The sequence below is a fragment of the Cnephaeus nilssonii genome, assembly GCF_951640355.1.
Source record: "Cnephaeus nilssonii genome assembly, chromosome: 6".
NCBI classification, from domain to species: domain Eukaryota; kingdom Metazoa; phylum Chordata; class Mammalia; order Chiroptera; family Vespertilionidae; genus Cnephaeus; species Cnephaeus nilssonii.
Genome location: NC_137077.1, coordinates 96,277,807 through 96,300,591, shown reverse-complemented (window position 1 = coordinate 96,300,591; position 22,785 = coordinate 96,277,807). Strand labels below are relative to the sequence as shown.

The following is a 22,785-nucleotide window of genomic DNA, read 5'->3' as shown; positions in this document are numbered from 1 at the left end:
CATGGATGTTTCTGTCTCTCCCCCTCCCTTCCATTCTCTCTAAAAATCAATGGAAAAATATCCTCGGATGAGGATTAACAACAACAATAACAAAGGGAGGAAGGGAGGGAGGGAGGGAAGGAGGAAGGAAGGAAGGAAGGGAGGAAGGAAGGAAGGAAGGGAGGAAGGGAGGAAGGAAGGAAGGAAGGAAGGAAGGAAGGAAGGAAGGAAGGAAGGAAGGAAGGAAGGAAGAATAAATGCTTCTACTCCCCAATGTTTCCCTCAGGTGTCAATCCTTACCCTGGCATTCCGGTTGATGCAAACTTCTATAAACTCATTCAGAGTGGATTTAAAATGGACCAGCCATTTTATGCTACAGAAGAAATGTAAGTTCACACAGACTGTGAAGTGGCCGCAATCAGAAATGCTTAGTCTGTCTAGTTCCCAGTGCATGACAAGAAAAGTAAAACTCCTTAATGCAAAGCTCATATGATTCCTCTTTAGAAAAGAAAACCCCCCGTTGTGTTTGGGGTTTTCTGAACAAAACCGAACCTTTCCTGCCCTGAGGTACTCTCACTTCTGGGTTTCAGTTCCTTTGCTTGAGGGATCCTGAGTGATAAGACTCCATCTCCTGACTTCTCGTCCACCTCGTATTTTTAAAAATGCATTTCTGTCCATCATCAAATTTGTCCTTTCTGATAGGAGTTCAAAATCCAGTCAAGTACTTGCCACAAAACAAACATGCCACAAATACGCAGCTCCCTGGCAATCAGTGGCACTTCATTATGTGAAAAATTATCCCTTTTGCTCCATTCAGATTTCCTCATCTTGCTCCTTGTTCTGTTACTTTTATAGATACTTTATAATGCAATCCTGCTGGGCTTTCGACTCAAGGAAACGGCCATCCTTCTCTAATCTGACTTCATGTTTGGGGTGTCAGCTGGCAGACGCGGAGGAAGCGGTATGTGGCAACACGGCACTTTCTCAAGTGGGACTGTAAAGGAGGCAATGAGAACACTTGCTGCTGGCTTCCTAAGAACCCAAGGCACCAAGTTGCCTTCCTCACCCCAACTTGTCAGGGTTGCCCTTTAAAAGTTGTGTGTAGTGATACACTTGAATCTAATATAATATTGTAGGTCAACTGTAATTAAGTTTTACACAAAATTAAATTTAATTAAAAAAAGAAAAAGATAGTATGGGTGAGACATACTTATTAATAAGGGACTTTTTTTGGGGGGGAGAGTTTTTTTCTGAAAATTTCAGCCAATTGATTAAGGAATTAAATGATTTTAAGTGTCCAGTGCAGGGGACTAGACAACTAAATAAAATTTAATCCCTGACCTACCTTTCCTAATTCAACATGTGGCTTTGTACAATGCAATCATGTAATATAGTAGAGTGGTAAGAACATTGACCTGAATCTGTGAGTGTCTAATACCAGCTCGACTACTCTGCTCCCTAAGAGTAGTGTGAATTATAGCAAATCACTTTATTTCTCTGGCCCTTAGTTTTCTCACATGTAGAATGCGTTGCTAAGTTAAATGATCCTTGAACTTTGGGAACATGGAATTACTTTGATGATTCTTTGTCTCATCAGTACCACATAGTACAGCAAAAGGAGCCATCCCCTAGGTGAAGTGAATGAAAGGTGGCACCTTGAACTCCCCATACCTAGGTTTAAATCTTGGCTCCATAGTTTGCTTCTTATATGACTTAAGTCACTTAGCTTTTTCTGGGGTCTGTTTCCTTATCTGAAGTATGGGATTAACAAACCTTACTTCACATAATCTTAAGGAGTAATTAAGAAGACATATATGTACCTGGCCAGTGTGGTTCAGTGGTTGAACGTTGACCTATGAACCAGGAGGTCACGGTTTGATTCCCGGTCAGGGCACATGCCTGGGTTTCAGGCTTGATCCCCAGTAGGGGCGTGTGCAGGAGGCTGCCGATCAATGATTCTCTCGTCATTGATGTTTCTATCTCTCCCTCTCCCTTTCTCTCTGAAATCAATAAAAATATTTTTAAAAACTTATTAAAAAAAAAAGATGACATATGTGAAAAGTCTTAACACATAGCAGGCACTTAGTAGTTACTCAATAAATGTTAGTTAAATATGAATCTGATTCTTTAAGTGGATTATCTGTCCTCTGTTTTGAAATGATTAAGAGCCCATTTTCAATTCTGTGGTCTCTCTAGAGGCCTATGTAGATAGTGAGCGTCCTTTCCTCCTGCTATGATTTTTAAAAAATCGCGTATAGAAACTAAGATATTGTCAGGAAATTAGGTCAAAACGGTTGTGAGATATAGAAAGCCCCCAAGGGACTATAGGCTATTGGAAAATTACCTGTAAGCAGTTAATGACACCATGAAATAAACTGAAAGGAGCCCTGGCTGGTTTGGCTCAGTGGATAGAGCGTTGGCCTGTGGACTCAGGGGTCCCGGGTTCGGTTCTGGTCGGGGGCATGTGCCTTGGTTGCAGGCACATACACAGTGGGGAGTGTGCAGGAGGCAGCTGGTCGATGTTTCTCTCCCACCAATGTTTCTAGCTCTCTCTGTCCCTCTCCCTTTCTCTCTGTAAAAAATTAATAAAATATATTTTTAAAAAACCCCCAAAAACAAAACAAAAAACTGAAAGGAGAGTTATAGAGAGAAACAAGAAATGAGCTGGTGGAGTAAAGAAAAAGGGTTGAGTGATTTTTACTTGTTGGGAAGTTAGGTGCAAGTTTACAGAGTTGGTTTTTGAGCTGTGCTGTGAAGAATGTGTAGTATTTTGGCTACTGGGGAATGGAGGGTTAGTAGTGTGTTCCATGCTAGATGAGTAATATAAAGGGTCAAAGTTGAGAAATTAGAATGGGAAATAAATGGTTGTGACTACATTATAGGGTGAGTGGGGGGAAATGGAGGAACCAAGACTGTGAAGGTGGTGAGTGTAACCAGGTGGGGAGGGCCCACCGCTAATGAAGAGCCCCTGGGCTGTGGCCAGGATCACCTTGGTCTTGGTGTGCGGGTCTCCTTTCACGTCCCCCCACACACAGGATATCCAGATCCCCTTCCTTCTGTTCAGGGGGCATCAGGAATGGAATAGCAAGCTTTCCATAGATCGGGGGTGGGGAACATCTGGCCCTTGGGCCATATAAGGCCCCCAAAGCATTTGGTCTGGCCCTGCCAAAGCATTAGGGGTGAGTATATTAAATGTTGGACCAAATATAGCAGGCTCATTTTTAAGATGATAATTTTGTACGGCCCTTGAATGATGTTATAAATATCCAAATGGCCCTTGGCAGGAGAAAGGTTCCCCACCCTTGCTCTAGCTTCAGCTGAGGGTATCCATGCTCAAGGACAGTGCTCCAACGTTCCCCCCAATTTCTTCAGCTCTCTCCCTGACCCTCTGTGATGAAAAGTTGTTTTCTTACCAGTATCGGAGCCTCTGGTAGCAAGCGGTAGCTTCTTTAGGTAAATTAGGAGAAGGCGCCCCCTGTGGGTGGGATGAATACACCAAAAGAAGTCCCTGACCACTGGCTGGTGTATCCAGTCTAGACTCCTGGAGAGCAGAGCACATATGGGTTTCAGTCCCCACTTGCCCACTTGGCTAGGCACCTTTGAGCAAGGTGTAATCTGCACAACCATATCAGGCAGCTCTGCCCACTGTGAGCAAACTCTGTCCCTCCTCTGCTACCACTCCAACTTTTCACAACTAAGCATAGTCACGTCCAGTCTCTTTTTCCTCCCCAATATTTTTATTGATTTCAGAGAGGAAGGGAGAGGGATAGACAGATAGAAACATCAACGATGAGAGAGAATCACTGATCGCCTGCCTCCTGCATGCCCCCTACTGGGGATTGAACCCACAACCCAAGCATGTGCCCTTGGCCAGAATGGAACCTGGGACCCTTCAGTCCGCAGGTCGACGCTCTTCCACTGAGCCAAACCAGCTAGGTCATCATATCCAGTCTCTTGAATGGGAAGACAGACCTGGCCAGCATACTTTGCTTGGGGTCACCTTTCCTGGAACGCATGTGAATGGTTTTTGTAGAATCTCTGTTTCTGCTTTATCATGCATAGGGAAAGCAAGTGTCCTCAGAGAACAAGTGAAAAGGGAGGGAAACACATAGAGAAAATGTAGGCTAATACTTTTAGATATAACCCAACCCCAAAAATGTAGAGTTAGGGCAGGGTGATCATTGAATAACCTACTAAAGTATTATTTAAAGAGTGGTGAACCAATGAAGATTTTAGAGCAGACAAACATGCTTCAATATTTGTCTTAAAGACCCAAATCACTATGTATGGTGACAGATGTTAACTAGATTTATGTGATGATCATTTTGCAATATAGACAGATTTTGAATCACTGTTGTACACCTGAAACTAATATAGTATTATAGTGAATTATTCCTCAATTAATATAAAAAGTGAGCCAGGTCAAATATTCTCTCCTCTACAAAGACTCCCCTAACTTCCCCAGTCAATTTTCAGGCTCCTTCTTTCAGACTCTATAACACTTTTTATATGAGATGCACATCATATTATATGATAATTTTGTTTTGTGGTCCTCTTTCTCATCACTGGACTTGATGTATGAGGACAAGGATGGTGCTGCTCATCTTTACGTCACCTGATGGAGTCCCCTAGACAGGAGACAATAGCTGTCACTAAATAAATGAACAAATGTGGGTTGAGGCCACGTCTGTGCTGTTCACCATTATATATCCAGCTGCTAGCATAATGTTTAGTATATAGAAGTTGGATGTAAATATTTCTAGAAAGAAAGAAAGGAATCATAAAAGTAAATTATGGAAAACAAAGGCAAAGAGTGAGAGTAAGTATATCAGTTAAGAGGTGAGTGCAGCCTGGCCAGTGTGGCTCAGTTGGTTGAACGCCATCCTGTGCACCGAAAGGTGGGTTTGATGCGTGAGGGAGGCAGCTAATTAATGTTTCTCACTCACATCAATCTTTTTCTCTCTCTCTCCCTTCCCCTCTCTCTAAAATAAATAAAAATACAATAATAAAAATAAAGAGGTACCCAGCCAGTAGGTCTCAGCGATTGAGTGTCAACCTATGAACCAGAAGGTCACGGTTCAACTCCCTGTGAGGGCACATGCCTGGGTTGTGGGCTTGATCCCCGGTGTGGGGTGTGCAGGAGGCAGCCAATCAATGATTCTCTCTCATCATGGATGTTTCTCTTTCTCCCTCTCCCTCTCTCTCTGATATCGATAAAAATATATTTAAAAAATAAAAAATAAAGAGGCAAGTGCAGCAGTAGGTGCGTGAGCACAAATGAGGGAGCAAACTAGGAGAGTGGCTGTGGGGCTTGAACTCACATCATCTCTTCTCTCATATCAGCTCCCATACATGACAATATATACTTTAAAAGAAGTGAGGCAAAATTGTGTTTGAAAGCAAGAAGGAGATCCTTGTGGACCAGAAACCGTGGAAAATCCCTGAGACAATGCAAGCAGTTAAGATTGAATTGAAGAGGGAAAACCCACAACAGAAGGTGCTTTGAAAGAACAAGGAAAAAATGCTTTCACAAAAGGGTAGGAAGAGCCCTAGCCGGTTTGGCTCACTGGACAGAGTGTCGGCCTGGGGACTGAAGGGTCCCAGGTTCGATTCCGGTCAAGGGCATGTACCTTGGTTGCAGGCACATCCCCAGTGGGGGGTGTGCAGGAGGCAGCTGATCAATGCTTCTCTCTCATCAATGTTTCTAACTCTCTATCTCTCTCCCTTCCTCTCTGTAAAAAAATCAATAAAAATATATTTTTTAAAAAAACAAAAGGGTAGGAAGAGGTCCAATGGGATTCTGCAGAAGTTCTGCATTGGGAGCAGCCACACTGTTAAATATATGTAAGAATAAAATGGGTGTGAAAAATGAAAATATAACCACTGGTAAAATAGAAATCTACTGTATAACCTCAAGTCCAGTGTAGAGGAAATCAAGGACCATAGAAAACCTGATCAACCCAAAAAATGGGGGAGAAAGAACAAAGAGAATAATAGATATAGGAAAAACAAAATGGCAAGAACTAGTAAATCCACTTAAGAAAGAGAACTTTAAAATAAATAAAATTATTATCAGACAGGCCACATTCACTCAACTCAGTGTAGTGAAGTGAGAAATTACCATAGCAACCCCAAAAGCCCCAAAGGCATATATTAGAAATTACAAATCAAGTCTTTGATTAAAAAGGAGGAGGAGAAAAGGGGAAAGAGGAAAAAGAAATAAAAATGGACACTGCATATTTAAACTTTTAAACTTATGGGAGTTGGCTAAAATTTTAACTTTAAATTCATTTGTTAGAAAACAAAAAAGGAGTTAAAATAAATGACTGTATTTTCAACTGAAGAAGCTAACAAAAACATGAGGAATAAGGAGGAGGAAAAGAAAGAAGAGAATAAAAGCAAAAGGAGGAAATTAATAAAGACAGGATTAATTAAAACTGAAAACAGCATTAAAAACAAAATAATAGGTGATGATTAGAAAAACCAAACGTTGTTTTTTGAATGTTTACCACACACTCTACTAATATCCTATCTAATAAAAGAGTAATATACAGATTGACCATCACTGCAACACACAATATAGCTGCCCCCATGTTGTCAAAGATCCTGCCCCCATGTGGACATAAGATGGCCACTACAAGATGGCCAGCAAGGGAGGGCAGTTGGGAGGCACCAGGCCTGCAAGGGAGGGCAGTTGGAGGCGATCAACCCTGCAGGGGAGGGCAGTTAGGGGTGACCAGGCTGGCAGAGGAGGGAAGTTGGGGGCAAACAGGCTGGCTGGGGAGCAGTTAGGCATCAATCAGGCTGGCAGCGGAGTGGTTAGGGGGTGATCAGGCTGGCAGGCAGAAGCGGTTAGGGGCAATCAGGAAGGCAGGCAGGCAAGCAGTTGGGAGCCAGCAGTCCTGGATTGTGAGAGGGATGTCCAACTGCCCGTTTAGGCCCGATCTCGAGGGGCCCCAGATTGGAGAGGGTGAAGGCTGGACTGAGGGACACGTCCCCCCTCCATGCACGAATTTCGTGCACCAGGCCTCTAGTATTACCTATAATAACTCACTTAATCCTCATGTCAGTCTTCTGAGGTGGGTTCTAGTGTTACCTCTTGAGCAATAAGTTAAGGCACAGAGAGGTGAAGTCATTTATTCAAGGTAGCACGGTACACATCCGACTTAGGGTTTGAACAGCAATCTGGCTCTAGTGTAACTACACTAATAAAACATGCAAATATACCACTAAGCATATTCAGCATAGAGAAATAGTTATGGGAAAAGGGAAAGTGAAGATAATACTCAGAATGAAAAGGAGAACATAACTATGTATAGAAAAACCACTTTTTAAAGTATAAAAAAATCTTATGTACTTTATATTGAAAACACTTGATATATTTGAAAACCTAGGGTTTAAAATTTTTATAAGGAGAATGTACTCATGTATTACTTGTACAACTAAAAGTTCATTTAAAAGTCACTTAAAGAAATGGAAAGGAAGATATTAAAAGAAGTGATATACTCAGAACTAGATCCAGTAACTGGTTGGCTATAGGTATAGAGAGATCTTGAGGAGGTAGTTCTGAAATTTCTAGACAGTGGGACTGAATGAATGGCAGCATGTTAAGTGAAATTGTAAATACAGGAAGAAGAGAAGGTTTAGATGCCAAAGATAATGAATTCAGGTTTAGAAATGTTGAATTTGAAGTGTTATTGGTATTTTTGTCACAGTCTTCATTAGATAGTTAGAAATTCAGTGCCAGAGATATACATTTGCTTCAGCAAGTCCAATAGGTCATCACCAACTGCTGTATCCACTTCACAAAAAAGATGTATTGCCCTAGCCAGTGTGGCTCAGTGGTTGAGCATCGACCTATGAATCAGGAGGCCAGGTTTGATTCCCCGTCAGGGCACATGCCCGGGTTGCGGGCTCGATTCCAAATGTGGGACGTGCAGGAGACAGCCGGTCAATGATTCTCTCTCATTATTGATGTTTCTCTCTCTCTCTCTTCAACTCAGAAATCTCTGAAATAATGAAAATGTATTTAAAACAACACAACAAAAAACTAACAACAGCAACAAAGACAGTAGTGAGGAATGGGGGAATGGAGGAGTCTGTCAAACTTAACAAATACACCATCTCTGCTTCATAAGAAGTTCTTTTTAAAAATATATGTATTTTATTGATTTTTTACAGAGAGGAAGGGAGAGGGATAGAGAGTTAGAAACATCGATGAGAGAGAAACATCGATCAGCTGCCTCCTGCACACCTCCTACGGGGGAATGTACCCACGACCAAGGTACATGCCCTTGACCGGAATTGAACCTGGGACCTTTCAGTCTACAGGCCGACGCTCTATCCACTGAGCCAAACCAGTTAGGGCAGGAGTTCTTATAAAAAAATAAAAAAATATGCCAGCCCAATATAAAAGGGCAAAGGAAATAGACTGTTCAGAATGAAATGAAAAAGGTCATTGAATATAGAAAAAGATGCTTAACTTTATCATGAAACATATGCAGAGAGGGAGGGATAGAAAACAAGGATCTGGACTGTTACTACCCATGTTGGTAAGGCTCTGGAAGTAGTCTTCCCAGCACAGTGGATAGGAATAGAGATAAGGAACCCTTAAGCAGGTCAGCATAAGTCAAGTGTATCACAATTCAAATGTGTATCCCCTGCCCTAGCTGGTTGCTCAATGGTTAGAGCATCTGCCCATGGACTCAAGGGTTGCAGGTTCAATTCCAGTTCAAGGCACATACCTCAGTTGCAGGTTCGATCTCTGGCACCGGCCGGGGTGTGTTTGGGAGGCAACAATCGATTATCTCTGTCTCTCCCACTCCCTTCCACTCTCTCTTAAAAAAAAAAAATCAATGAAAAAAACATCCTCGGGTGAGGATCCTCTCTAATAAAATGGTAATATGCAAATTAACCATCACTCCGCTACATAAGCCATGCCCACCAGCCAATCAGGGCGGGTATGCAAATTAACCCCAATCCAAGATGACTACAGCCACAGAGAGCAAGGTTTCCCAGGTAACAGAGCAAGCCAAGCTTTCCATAGCCGTTGCAGGCCTAAGCCTCCACTCAAGCTACAAAGTTTCAATTATAGAAGGTAAACAAATTCAAACAAATGGCGGCAGAATGGAGCTTGAGAGAGCAGGCCAGGGTTGCCGGCGGCAACAGGGGAAGCAAAGCTTTCCGCAGACCCTGGCCGGGCTCACCCGCTTAAGGCTACAAAGTTTCAATTGTAGAAGGAAAATAAATTCCAGATACCAGGGCCTCCCCTTGGGTTGCCAGGGAGCGTGGCTGGCCTGCAAACCACCCTCACTCAGGCCGCCCCACACCCCAAGGGAACCTCCACCCTTATATGTGACACCCTTCAGGGCAAACCAGCTGGCCCCCACCCGTGTACCAGGCCTCTATTCTATCTAATAAAAGAGTAATATACAGATTGATCATCACTGCAACACACAATATAGCTGCCCCTATGTGGTCAAAGATCCTGCCCCCATGTGATCACAAGATGGCCACTACAAGATGGCCAGCAGGAGAGGGCAGTTGGGAGGCACCCGGCCTGCAAGGGAGGGCAGTTGTGAGGGACCAGGCCTGCAAGGGAGGGCAGTTGAGAGGGACCAGGCTTGCAAGGGAGGGCAGTTGGAGGTGATCAACCCTGCAGGAGAGGGCAGTTAGGGGTGACCAGGCTGGCAGAGGAGGGAAGTTGGGGGCAAACAGGCTGGCAGGGGAGTAGTTAAGCATCAACCAGGCTGGCAGCGGAGTGGTTAGGGGGTGATCAGGCTGGCAGGCAGAAGCGGTTAGGGGCAATCAGGAAGGAAGGCAGGCAAGCAGTTGGGAGCCAGCAGTCCTGGATTGTGAGAGGGATGTCCGGCAGCCCGTTTAGGCCCGATCCCACCAGGATCGGGCCTAAACGGGCCGTCGGACATCCCTCCAGGAGTCCCAGATTGGAGAGGGTACAGGCTGGGCTGAGGGACAACCCCGCGCCGTGCACGAATTTCGTGCACCGGGCTTCTAGTTGACAATAACAGCAAAAAATGTGCATCCACCTTGATTACTTCCCCCACCTCTTCCAAAGACATAGTCACATGTGCACTTTTTAACTTTATATTATACTAGAGGCCCGGTGCACGAAATTCATGCACTCGGAGGGGTCCCTCAGCCCTGCCTGCACCCTCTCACAATCTGGAAGCCCTCGGGGGATGTCCGACTGATGGCTTCCCATGGGGAGCTGGCCTAAGCAGGCAGTCAGACATCCTTTGTGCTGCCACAGAGGCGGGAGAGGCTCCTGCCACCGCCGCTGCGCTTGCCAGTCGTGAGCCTGGCTTCTGGCTGAGAAGCACTCCTCCTGTGGGAGCGCACTGACCACTAGGGGGCAGCTCCTGCATTGAGCGTCTGCCCCCTGGTGGTCTGTAAGTGTTATAGCAACCGGTTGTTCCACCGTTCGGTTGATTTGCATATTAGCCTTTTATTATATAGGATAACCAATTATGTACCAATTATGGTACATCTATGGTACTATAGAACTCTAGGCTGCCATTAGAAAGATGATATGTGTTCATGTTTAGTAAATAGTGGAAAGATGTAACACATGTAACATATGAACATCATAATTGACACATATAACATAGAAACAACATAGTATTAGTAATTCAAAATAAGGTGCTGAAACAGAATCTACAGTCTGAACCAACTGATACAAATTTGTGTGTGCAAAGCAAGCTATCTATAATGGTGGGTACCTCTGATGGTTTTAGCTTTTTACTATAGAATGTTCTATATTCCTTAAATTATCCATATGAATCTGTATTAATTTGATAACCAGACAAAAAAGTAGAGCTGTTTTTGTTTTTGTAAAAAGAAATTTAAAAGTCACTAAATCTCCACCCAGCTGGCATGGCTCAGTGGTTGAGCAATGACCTATGAACCAGGAGGTCTTGGTTTGATTTCTGGTCAGAGCACATGCCCAGGTTGTGGGCTCAATCCCCAGTGTAGGGCTTGCAGGAGGCAGCCCATCAATGGTTCTCTCTCATCATTGATGTTTCTATTTCTCCCTCTTCCTTTCTCTCTGAAGTTAGTAAAAATATATTTTAAAAATAAAATAAATAAAAGCATAGTTTAGAAAAGTCACTAAACTCCCAAGTGAGAAGTCAAGAATCAGTTCCCTGTATTAATTGCATAATGAACAATTGTCTTTTTTATTGGACTTTTTCTTTTGTGGTTTTTCTGCATGGCTTTAAGATTTCTAGATGAAGATGTTATATCTAAAAGTAGAAACAGTAATAAAATAAAATATTTGACTATGACTTGATTTCTCCATTAATAGATGGCAAAAAATTGCTTTATCAATGAATATGTAGAATAGCCACTAAAGCCTATGGGTAGTAAAAGTAAGCAATAATTTGCAGTATAGGCACATGACATGTAAGTGTTAACCAGATGATGACTGTTCTGTCTCTTTCCTGTATTCAGATGTATCAGAACATGGATGGCCATGTTGCTAAACATCCTTCCGGCTACCAAAACAGGCCACCTTACAGCAGAGAGACCGGTGCAGGGCAGCCCTCTCCGCAGGATCACGCTGAAGACTCATAGAGAAACAATTTAGTCTTAAGAACTCCTATCCCCCTCACCTTCAACTGGTTATTGATTACCAAAACAAGATTAACTTCATCACTAAAAATGTATTCTCAACTGCTGCTTTGCTGGACTTTTCTCTAGAAGCTCTCTATATTTACTGTTGTTTTCAAAGGAACTTTTGTAAAATTGAATTTGCACAAGGCAGGAAGAGCTGATAATTAACTTTATTGGAGCATCTACCTACATCCAAAGGCCTTCTCAGGCTGGCTTGAGTGAAAGTTGTGTACCTAAGTATAGTATATTCTTGTAAATACATAAAACAAAAAAAATTTTTGCTGAGGAGAAGCTGATATCATTTTTTAAATCTATGTTTTAAGATAATATGTAACTTTTTCAGCTATTTAGTGATATATTTTATGAATGGAAATAAAATTTCTACTATAGAAATGTTTGTTACTGAATTATTTGCACGGTATATTTAGGGCAAGACTTACCTGGAGTTCATGAACCTACTGAAATTGTGTGTGATGTTTTGTTTGTGCATGTGTGGGTTTTCTCCTGCTGAGAAGGCCCATTCTTTCTTCAGATTCTTTAAAGGACCCCTGACTCCTGCCCCCTGACTAGGAGAAGAAGAGCTGATGTTGGACGTCTGCTGTCTTCTCTGTAGCACTCTTGATGCAGTCCCTTTCATCCTTTGGAGCTTAGCATCCCCCATCCTACAGGCTTATAGACTTGGACTTGTCCTCCTCCTTATATGCCCAGTGTAGCCTTTTCTTTCTTCTTCTTAGCCTCCCTTTAAGTATAGTGGCTCCAAATAAGAGTTTTCCCACCACTTTTTAGCTGTGTGATGTTAGGCAAATAACTGAACTTCTTCAGGCCCCAGTTTCCTCTTCTGGAAAATGGATAATAATGGCGTCTATCTTACAGGGCTGTTGTAAGAATTAAGTGAATTACATACCATATTTTCCGGCATATAAGACGACTTTTTAACCCAGGAAATCTTCTATACGCCCAGTCGTCTTATACGCCGGAAAATACGGTATATCTTATATGTATGTTATAAATATATACATATACTAGGGGCCCGGTGCACGAAATTCGTGCACTAGGGGTCGGGGGTCCCTCAGCCCAACCTGCCCCCTCTCACATACTGGGAGCCCTCAGGGGATGTCCTACTGACGGCTTAGGCCCGCGCCCCACAGGGAGCGTACCTAAGCCGCAGTCTGGCCTCCTTTTGTGGGAGGCAACCGGGCTGATCAGGGGAAGGCACCAGCCCCATCACCCCGCTGCTGCAGCCACTGCCAGTCACCACAGCCACCAAGGTGTTTTCATCAACACGGACTCCAGTCCCTTCACCATGAAAAAATGACAACTTTCTTTAGGCATTTTCAAGATGTGTCTTTCATAGGATATGGATTTATTTATTTATTTTTTATCCTCACCTGAGGGTATGTTTCCATTGACTTTTAGAGAATGTGGAAGAGAAAGGGAAAGACAGAGAGAAACACTTTGATTGGTTGCTTCCTGCATGAGCCCTGATCTGGGCCCTGGCCAGGGAGGAGCCTGCAACCTAGGTACATGCCTTTGATCAGAATCAAACCCAGACCCTGCTGTCTGCAGGCTGAGGCATTATCCACTGAGTCAAACCAGCTAGGGCAGGATATGACATTTCTTAGCCCTCCAGCAGCGGACCTTGGTTTTTTTCTCCAGAAGTGTGGTGGAAAAGCCCTAGATCACCTCTTTGGATTCTTATTACCCAAGTTACTAAGAATATTACCATGGCATACAGGAAGCTTAGCCAATGTGCAGTCAGAAAAGGTGTTTCCTCTATAGTTCACACCAATCACGGGCTGGGCCCTGCCCAGGCCTAAAGCCTCTGGCCGAAGCTTTAGGCCTGAGCAGGCCTCTCCAGCTCCCTCTGATCACCGGCTCAGCCCCTGCCCAGGCCTGCCCAGACCGAAAGCCTCTTGGGCAGGAGTGGACCCTCAGCTCCTTACAATCAATCGCAGGGGGTCCGCTGGTGTACCAGGCCGAAAGCAGACCCCCAGCTCCCTGCCCAGGTGATCAATCGCAGGGGTTCCACTGGTGTACCAGGCTGAAGAAACCCCCAGCTCCCTGCAATCGATGGCAGGGGGTCCGCTCGTGCACCAGGCCGAAAGCCTCGGGCGGAGGCTTTTGGCCTGGAGCCGGAGCGGACACCCAGCTCCCTGCTTTTGATAGTATGGGGTCCGCTTGCCACGCTCACCATCCAATCAGAGCGAGGAGCTGGGTGTCTGCCACGCCCACCATCCATCAAAAGCAGGGAGCTGGGTGTCTGCTCCGGCTCCAGGCCAAAAGCCTCCAGTGGAGGCTTTCGGTCTGGTGCCAGAGCGGACCCCAGCTCCCTGCAATCCGTTGCAGGGGGTCAGCTCAGGGCACCTATGTATGCAAATTAACTGCCATCTTGGTCAGGTTTATTTGCATACTCACTCTGATTGGATGGTGGGCGTGGCTTGGCTGGTGGGCGTGGCTGGTGGGTGTGGCTTGGGCGTAGCGAAGGTGCGGTCAATTTGCATATTACCGTTTTATTAGGTAGGATTACATAAACATATAAATCATTTAGAACGATGCTTGGCCCATAGACATTATCTAATTGTCATTTGTGCTTTCTTTCCTGGTTTTAATCCTTTGCTGTAGACCAGCCCCCATAAATTCACTTAGATTACACTAATTTCTTTCTTGTTTATAATTGACTAGAGACCTGGTGTATGAAATTCGTGCACTGGGGGGGTGGTCCCTCAGCCCAGCCTGACGCCTCTCACAGTCTGGGAGCCCTCAGGGGATGTCCTACTGATGGCTTAGGCCCGCTTCCCACGGGGAGTGGGCCTAAACCACAGTCTGGCCTCCCTCTGTGGGCTGATCAGGGGAAGGCACCAACCCCATCACCCCACTGCTGCTGCCACTGCTGGCCGCCAAGATCTTTTCATCAACACGGACTCCAGTCTGTTTACCATGAAAAAATGACAACTTTCTTTAGGCATTTTCAAGATGTGTCTTTCATAGGATATGACATTTCTTTCTTTTTTTTATCCTCTCCTGAGGATATTTTTCCATTGATTTTTAGAGAAAGTGGAAGGGAGAGGGAAAGACAGAGAGAAACATCAATGTGAGAGGGACACTTCGATTGGTTGCCTCCTGCGTGAGCCCTGACCTGGACCCCGGCCAGGGAGGAGCCTGCAACCTAGGTACATACCCTTGATCAGAATCGAACCTGGACCCTGCGGTCCGCAGGCCGAGGCTCTATCCACTGAGCCAAACCGGCTAGGACAGGATATGACATTTCTTAGCCCCTCCAGCAGTGGACCTTAGTTTTTTCCTCCAGGAGTGAGGTGGAAAAACCCTAGATCACCTTCTTGGATTCTTATTACCCAAGTTACCAAGAACACTGCGAGTGGCATACTGGGAGCTGAGCCAATGAGCGGTCAGAAAAGGTGTTTCCTCTGCAGCTCACACGTAGAGGCGAGCCTGCTGGGGCTGGGCGGCCGCGGCGGTGGCAGCCTAGGCACGCGCTCCTGCCTCTCCGCTTCTGCTCCCGCTCCCGCTCCCAGGCCTGCTGGGGCCGGGCGGCGGAGACTTGGGCACGCTCCCCTGCCTTTTGCTCCTGGGGCTTTGCCATCCATGGCTTGGCTCACAGCGCAAGCAGTCCCCTCCTGCCCATCTGCGCGTGCAACCTCTGCCTGAGCTGGTCGTGACTGTTACGGCATCCCAGCTAATTTGCATATTACCTCTCTCTCTCTCTCTCTCTCTCTCTCTCTCTCTATATATATATATATATATATATATATATATAGTTTGATTTCTGAGAGAGAGAAGAAGGGGTTGGGGGCAGGGAGAAAGAGAAACATCAACTTGTTGTTCCACTTATTAATGCATTCATTGGTTGATTCTTGTGTGTCCTGACTGGGGATCGAACCCACAACCTTGGTGTATCTGGAGCATGCTCTAACCAACTGAACTACCTGGCCAGGGCTGGATTACACTAATTCCTTCTTCACCTAACCGCTCCTATTCTCTCCACCACCCAGTGTTTTCCCTGAGACATCGACAGATTCATTTTCCCAAAGTACTGATCTGCATCTGTCACTTCTGGGCTGGAGAGCTTGCAGTGGCTCCAGTGTCCATCTGCTAAAGTCAAATTCCCAGCATGCAGTTCCTTGCAGCTGATCCACTGCATGTCTTGTACTAGATAGCATACGCTCTATCTAGCCCCTGATCAGTGGACGTATTAGGCAGTCTCATCTCTTTTTTTTCTTTCCCTCACCCTCCCTCTACCTGGGACGCCAACTCCCTTTTCCTCTCCCTATTTAAGCCATTGCTTCGTGACCAGCCTGGCGCTATCTTCTGCTCGGGCTTTCCTCAGCTCTGTTCGCTGTTAGTGATGGCTTCCCCCACTGAAATCTTGGATGGACTTCATGTCTGTCTCATCTGGTTGGCTCTGAACATAGAGTCTACCTATCTTACGTAATGATTTATTTTCTTAAGTAAACATCCTTTCTTTTTCCTTGGATTTTAAACAAGTTAGAAAGTAGATATGATTTGTGCCAAGTTGTGCGCCACTCTTCTATTCATATGTACAGTCAGGACACAATAGTATACGTACTCAATTGTTTCTTACCTACTCAAAGCATGAAATATGCTTGATGTTAAAAATTCAAGTACTTTTATGTTTTTACTTATAGTAATAAGTGAAATTTCCCATTTGTGCACCCAAATCCCAAAATGCTTCTTCAGGGGAACCACTGTTAAACTAATTTCAGGTATATTTTCTCCACCTTCTTGTTTAAAGATATTTACATTACTCACAGGTACTTACACACAAGCACACATGCAGAGTTTCTGATTTTTACATAAATGGAATTACACTAGCCACACTGTCAAACATGCTTTTTGTTTTTCACAAGGGGTCAATATTTTCCCCAACTATGTAGTTGTTGTACTAAGCACATGGTAGGAATGACATATGCATTATCTCATTGAATTTTCAGAAATACCTTATGAAGTAGGTACTAAAATTACACTAATTTTTTTCTTGAGGAAATTGAAATGTAGATTAATAACTTGCAACCATCAAGCCCCTATTAACACTTACCTTGCAATTTCTCTTGGGTTCTACTAACATTTTATTTATTGTATTTATTTATTTATTTATTTATTTTTAATTGTGGTTAAAAAACACACATAATGTAAAACTTACCCTCTTGACCATTTTTAAGTTCAGTGGTGTTAAATATATTCACTTTATAGTGAAATGTATCTCCAGAACTTTTCCATCTTGCAAAACTAAACTCTCCACCCACTGAACAACAGCTCCTTTCTTGCTCCCCAACCCCCAGGAACCACCGTTCTGCTTTCTGTCTCTATGTATTTTAATACTCCACATATCCCATGTAAGTGGAATCATACAGTGTTTGTCTTTTTGTAACTGGCTTATTTCACTTAGCATAATGTCCTTAAAGTTTATCCATGTTGTGTTATATATATAACACATTTGTTTATTCATTTATCATTTAATAATGCTGCTATGAACCTGGGTATGACAATATCTCTTTGAAACCCTGCTTTCAATTCTTTTGTAAATATGCCCAGAAGTGGGATTGCTGAATCATATGGCAATTCTACTTTAAATTCTTGTGTTTATTATGTTTAATGACCCTGTTGTAATGACCATGTGTTTCTTTGACCATCCAGTATCAATTCTCTCTCTCTCTCTCTCCAATTCTCTCTCTCCAATTCTCTCTCTCCCTCTCTCTCTCCAATTCTCTCTCTCTCTCTCTCTCTCTCTCTCTCTCTCTCTCTCTCTCTCTCGTAACAGCACCATGATTTAAGGTGTCATTTCTCCCTATTGTATGCAGTGCAGTGGGACTTTAGTCAGGGGGCTTTCCCTTCTAGCCAAGGAGGCCCTTAACTCAAGGTAGGGAATAAACATCCTCTCTTATTGTGGAACTTTGTACCTTGATCGGATTCAGGCAAGAATGAAAACAGGAGTTGGGGCTTATACAACCTGATAACCTTGGTGCAAACACCTGCACTGACTTGGTCTCCTTGGCTGAACTGAGGGTTTCATCTGCTTTACCTTCTCTAGAAAGTCCTCTCTGATTTGGTTGGTCAATGGTCTTCCTAGCTTTAGTGCCATACTGATTTATCTTCACTGGCATATTCTTCTATCATCTTGATAGGATTTGAGGGAGTGGAATTACAGGCATTCGGTAAGCCCTCTTGAATGGCTTGTCCAAAATGTTGGTGATTAGAGGGAGGAAAATAAAAGTGAGTTAACATTTATAGGGATGGTCTCCTTTTCCTTCTGCCAGAGTGATGTTAGTCAGGACACACACACACATTCTGAACCTGCGTGCACTGTGGAGGGAGCCAAAAGAACACATTTATACATGGAATGGTCTACCCAGCACACCCCTTGTTGTTGCAGCATTAAAGGCTCCAACGAATTTTATTTCCTTGAAAATGAATATTCTCTTGTTCATGAACTTTACAAAAATGGCAGCATACTCTATGTAGAATTCCAAATCTGGCTTTATTAAAAAACAACAACATTATGCTTCTAAGATTCACTTATGGTGTTACATGAACCTAGGGTTCTTTCATTTCACTGTTGTACTATGTGAACATACAATCACCACTATTTAGTGATGACATGTGAAGTGTTTTGGATTGGGTGTGGTAATGAGTTCACAGGTATTCATTACATAACATTTGTTATACCAAATATGATATTTAAAAGGCAGCATTCTCTGAAAACGGATGACACAATGAAATTAGATTCTATTAAACCCAACTCTTACAACCGTTGCAGTTGTCTCACCAGTAGGTGGTGCCCTAGGACTACTGGTTTTTAATGAGCCCCAGCCATCAGGCCTGACTTCATTACTACACCCTACCCCTGAAAAGGCACCCTTCAAGCAGAATTAAAGAAAAGTTCAATCAGTTGATTAGAAAGGAAAACAACCCTCTATAGAGATAACTTCAATCCATTTATTCCGCATTCAATTGTTTATTGACTATGGTGACAACTGTGCATTTTATGTGTGTTATTTACCACATTCCTGTCATTTACTGAGCAGCCTAATGTCAGATTCTGTGATAGGATCTGGTTTTTACCCCTCTGTTCTGGAGTGCATTCATCTACACATGGAATTGACTTTTGAACTTCTTGTAGCACCTTCTATGCTGTGTTGTCTGAACGTGGACTGGCTTCCTATATTGAAATAAGAAGTCTATTTCCTGGCGATATTTTTGGAGTAAGAAAAACACCCAGGGCTGTTTGGCCTGCAGCAGGAAGATGTCCTGGGTGACCTCTTATCCCAGTTCCAGCCCTTCACTTATTCACCTTCCTTTCTGTCCCTCCTTCCCCCACCACTGCCACTTGTGTTTCTTCCTGATCTTCCTTCTGTCTCCTTCTTTCATGAAGGACTTTCTTAGTAACAGATTTATCTGACCTCCTCTATCACTCCCACTATCATTTTTGTTAAAAATAGATTTTTTTTCTATGCCACGATCACCATCAGCAACAACAACAACAAAAAAGGTGAGGGGAGATTGCACCTAAACAACTACATCTTTTTAGTAAGTAGGGATCAAACATGTATTAAATTCCAAATTATCTTAATGAGGCAGAAAAGGCTATGATGATTTTTTTTGGTAAAATGTACATAAAATAAAACTTCCCATTTTAACCATTTTTAAGTGCACAGCTCTGTACACTTAAGTACATTCATGTTGTTGTGCAACCAGCACCATCATACATCCTCAGAACTTTTCCATCTTTGCAAACTGAAACTCTGCCCTCATTAAACACTACTAGTGATTCCCCATTCACTCTTCCCCGAGCCCTGACAATTTTACTTTCTGCTTTTATGAAGTAGACTGCTTTAGGTATCTCATATAAGTGGAACGTACAGTATTTGTCTTTTTGTAACTGGCTTATTTCACCTAACATAATGTCTTCAAGGTTGGCTTTGATGCGTTCTTTATATTAGCATTTATTGATACATGTATCCTAGAGCTGTGCTAATGGCTTGACATGTGTTGTTTCACTTAACAAATTGTGAAGTAGGACCTTGTTCTGTAGTCACTTAACAGACAGTGAAACCAAAGCTTAAGAAGGTTAGACTCATGGAGGCACTAAGTGCAGGCCTGGGTTGGAGCCCACCCTGCCTGTCTCCCCACAGCCACACGGCCTCTGAGCTCCTTCCTGAAGCCCTTCGTCTTGCTTTGGCTCAGTCCTCAGCCCATGAAAATGGTCTGGTAACAGCAAGATTATAGGGTTTCCAGCTTCCTATTTGCCTCAAATCATGAATGTATATGTAGGAAAGCAAGCTGTCTTTCTGGCATCTTAATGAGAAAATACTCTTGCATAAAGCTCCATGCACAAAAAGTTAATAGCTATAGTTGAAGGGAGCAGACATATGAAATGTTTCAACTAAGAAATGGAGTAAAAATTTAACTGTGTCTATTTAAGAATTTTTCTCTAGCCCTGGGCAGAGAAGCTCAGTTGGTTAGAGCGTTGTCCCATTGCACCAAGGTTTCTGGTTTGATCCCTGGTCAGGGCACATGAGGGAATCAACAAATGAACGAATGAATGGGTGGCACAGAAAACTGGTGATTCTCTCTCTCTCTTTCTAAAAGAATCAATAAATAAAATATTTAAAAAAGGAATGTTCTCCATGTACTGCTAAAAGTCTCTTAAAAGAAAAATTATAATAAAGTCAACTATCATATTTTCAGCAATCAGAACATAAGACTCATATCTTGTATGGTTAAACACAAATTGTGAGGCTACATTTATATAGAAGTTAACTTAAAAAACTAGCCTTTGCCGGGACCGGTTTGGCTCAGTGGATGGAGCGTCGGTCTGCGGACTGGAGGGTCCCGGGTTTGATTCCGGTCAAGGGCATGTGCATTGGTTGCGGGCACATCCCCCGGTGGGGGGTGTGCAGGAGGCAGCTGGTCGATGTCTCTCTCTCATCGATGTTTCTAGCTCTCTATCCCTCTCCCTTCCTCTCTGTGAAAAATCAATAAAATGTATTTAAAAAAAAAAAAACAACAAAAAAAAACTAGCCTTTGATATATAATTCATATAGCATACAAGTCACCTATTTCTAGTGTATAATTCAATAACTTAGCTTTTTGCTTGGATAAAAATTGCCTTACCTCTGACCACCTTACATTAGTTTGATTGCTTTGATTGGTAAGAGTCAAACAGGGTAAGTTAAGCCTCTGAGAGCTCTGTAGCATGGGCTGCCATATTAGTTCCATATGAATAATTTTTTTTTTGTCAGTGTTGTTTCTATATCCATGACTATTTAATTCCTTAAAATCTTAGTGTCTTAAAGGTTCATGTGTTGTAGGTTATTTGGAATTCCATTATTATATGATAGAACAAAATAAAAGGAGGTTGGGGGGGGCGTTAGGGGACTGGGTGAAAAACAAACAACAAACAAAAACCCCTCATAGCCCTAGCTGGTTTGGCTCAGTGGAGAGAGTGTTGGCCTGTGGACTGAAGGGTCCCAGGGTTGATTCTGGTCAAGGGCACCTGTCCCGGTTTTGGTTTCGGGTTTGATCCCCAGTGGGAGGTGTGCAGGAGGCAGCCAATCAATGATTACCTCTCATCATTGATGTTTCTATCTCTCCCTTTCCCTTCCTCTCTGAAATCAATAAAAATATTTTTTTAAAAACCCCTCATAAACACAGTATGGTGACTACTAGAGGGAAAGGTTGGTGGGTAAGGTAGAAAAGGGTAAAGGGGGGGTGCGGAATGGTGATGGAAGGAGACTTGACTTGGGGTGGTGAACACACAATACACTATACAGATGATGTATTATAGAATTATAATATAATTTTATTGACCAATGTCACCCCAATACATTCAATAAAAATTTTTTAAAATAAGCGGAGGCTAGCTTTCCAGTCTGTACCAGAAATGCAGTGACATCAGTAGACAGCCCTTCCTACCAGGTGTATCAGCATTTCCTGGAGCCCAAGCATATTCCACTTGCAAATGCAGATGTCTATCTCCTGCCGCTGGCAGAGGAGCTGACCAGCCCCGGGCTCCACGCCCCAGGGAGGAGTTGCTGGGAGGGTGGGGAGACCCTCAGCGTGCAGAGATAAGAGAAGGAAATGGTAAGGGGGCCAGGCAAAAAGGGCGGGGGGGAGCAATGGAGCCAGGTCCCCCTTCTTCCTTGGCTTCTGCTCCATCTTCTTTCCCAGTCACTCAGAGCCTAGGAATAAGGCTGGGAGCCTGGACAGGCGGTAGTGTGGGCCCTAGACAATCTCGCCTTCCCTTTCCCCGCAGCATACTCTGCATTGCGGATGCTGCACAGGTCGGCTCTGGGATGAACCAAGGCTCAGGGTGGTGGCGGGGGCAGAAGGGGACAAAATGGATATTAGGCTGTTAACCGGGTCTGTGGCAAAACCTCGGGGGCAAGGAAAAGACTACGTGACTCTGGAGGCAGAAGGAAAAAGAAAGAAAATTCTGAGGTTAGTCCAACAAAGAGATTGTAATAGGAAATGTTGTATTAGCCAACACCTAGGTAGTGCTATGCAAAGGAGCCATTTTAAGCACCTTGGTATATTAATTTACTTAACCTTGGCAAAAATTCTATTAGGTAAATACTATGATGATCTTTATTTTACAGACAAAGAAACTGAGATACAGAAAAGTTCAATGACTTGCCAAATGTCAGATGGTGGGGGCAGAGCAGATCAGAACTCTCCTGGGTCCATGCTCTCCACCCTAGCCACAGGCTGGCAGCAGCAGGCACTCTGAGGATGCATAGGATGGTGACAGGTGGTGTTAATGCTCTATAGCTTCCTTCATATTGAAGACAAGATCGGTAAATGTGGTACTTCGGGCACCAAATTTTCCCCTTTGCAAAACAAATTTCATCAGTTTCTTTTCAAGGGATGAGGTCTCTGTCCATTCTTCAGACATGACTTTGGCCCAGGTAGTCAGGGTGAGTCCTGGCCTGGGGCACATCGACAGAGTTAGGACAAAATCTGTAGCTGCTGACAGATTGTCACAGGCCACAGTAGAGGCAGGGCACTGCTGTCACCTGCACCTCACAGAGCACAGGGACAAATGTGACTTATTGTTAACATGGTTGCTCTCTCTTGGAACTTGATCCAGATGGCAGCAAATGTGTAGCGGGATTGAGCCTGCAACCAAGGTACATGCCC

The 22,785-nt window shown here is 43.7% G+C and overlaps 1 protein-coding gene across 2 annotated transcripts in view; it reads left to right on the top strand.

Annotated features, from left to right (window-relative positions):
• The window catches only part of FLT3 (fms related receptor tyrosine kinase 3), a 79,016-nt gene extending 67,027 nt beyond the window's left edge, over positions 1-11,989 (top strand). For both annotated transcript variants that reach the window (XM_079775792.1, XM_079775793.1), the window contains 3 exons: positions 266-365; positions 835-940; positions 11,449-11,989. In XM_079775792.1, coding sequence (XP_079631918.1) covers positions 266-365; positions 835-940; positions 11,449-11,571 — 329 coding nt within the window. In that variant the 3' untranslated portion in view covers positions 11,572-11,989. The remainder of the gene's footprint in view (positions 1-265; positions 366-834; positions 941-11,448) is intronic.
• Positions 11,990-22,785: the final 10,796 nt, after the last annotated feature.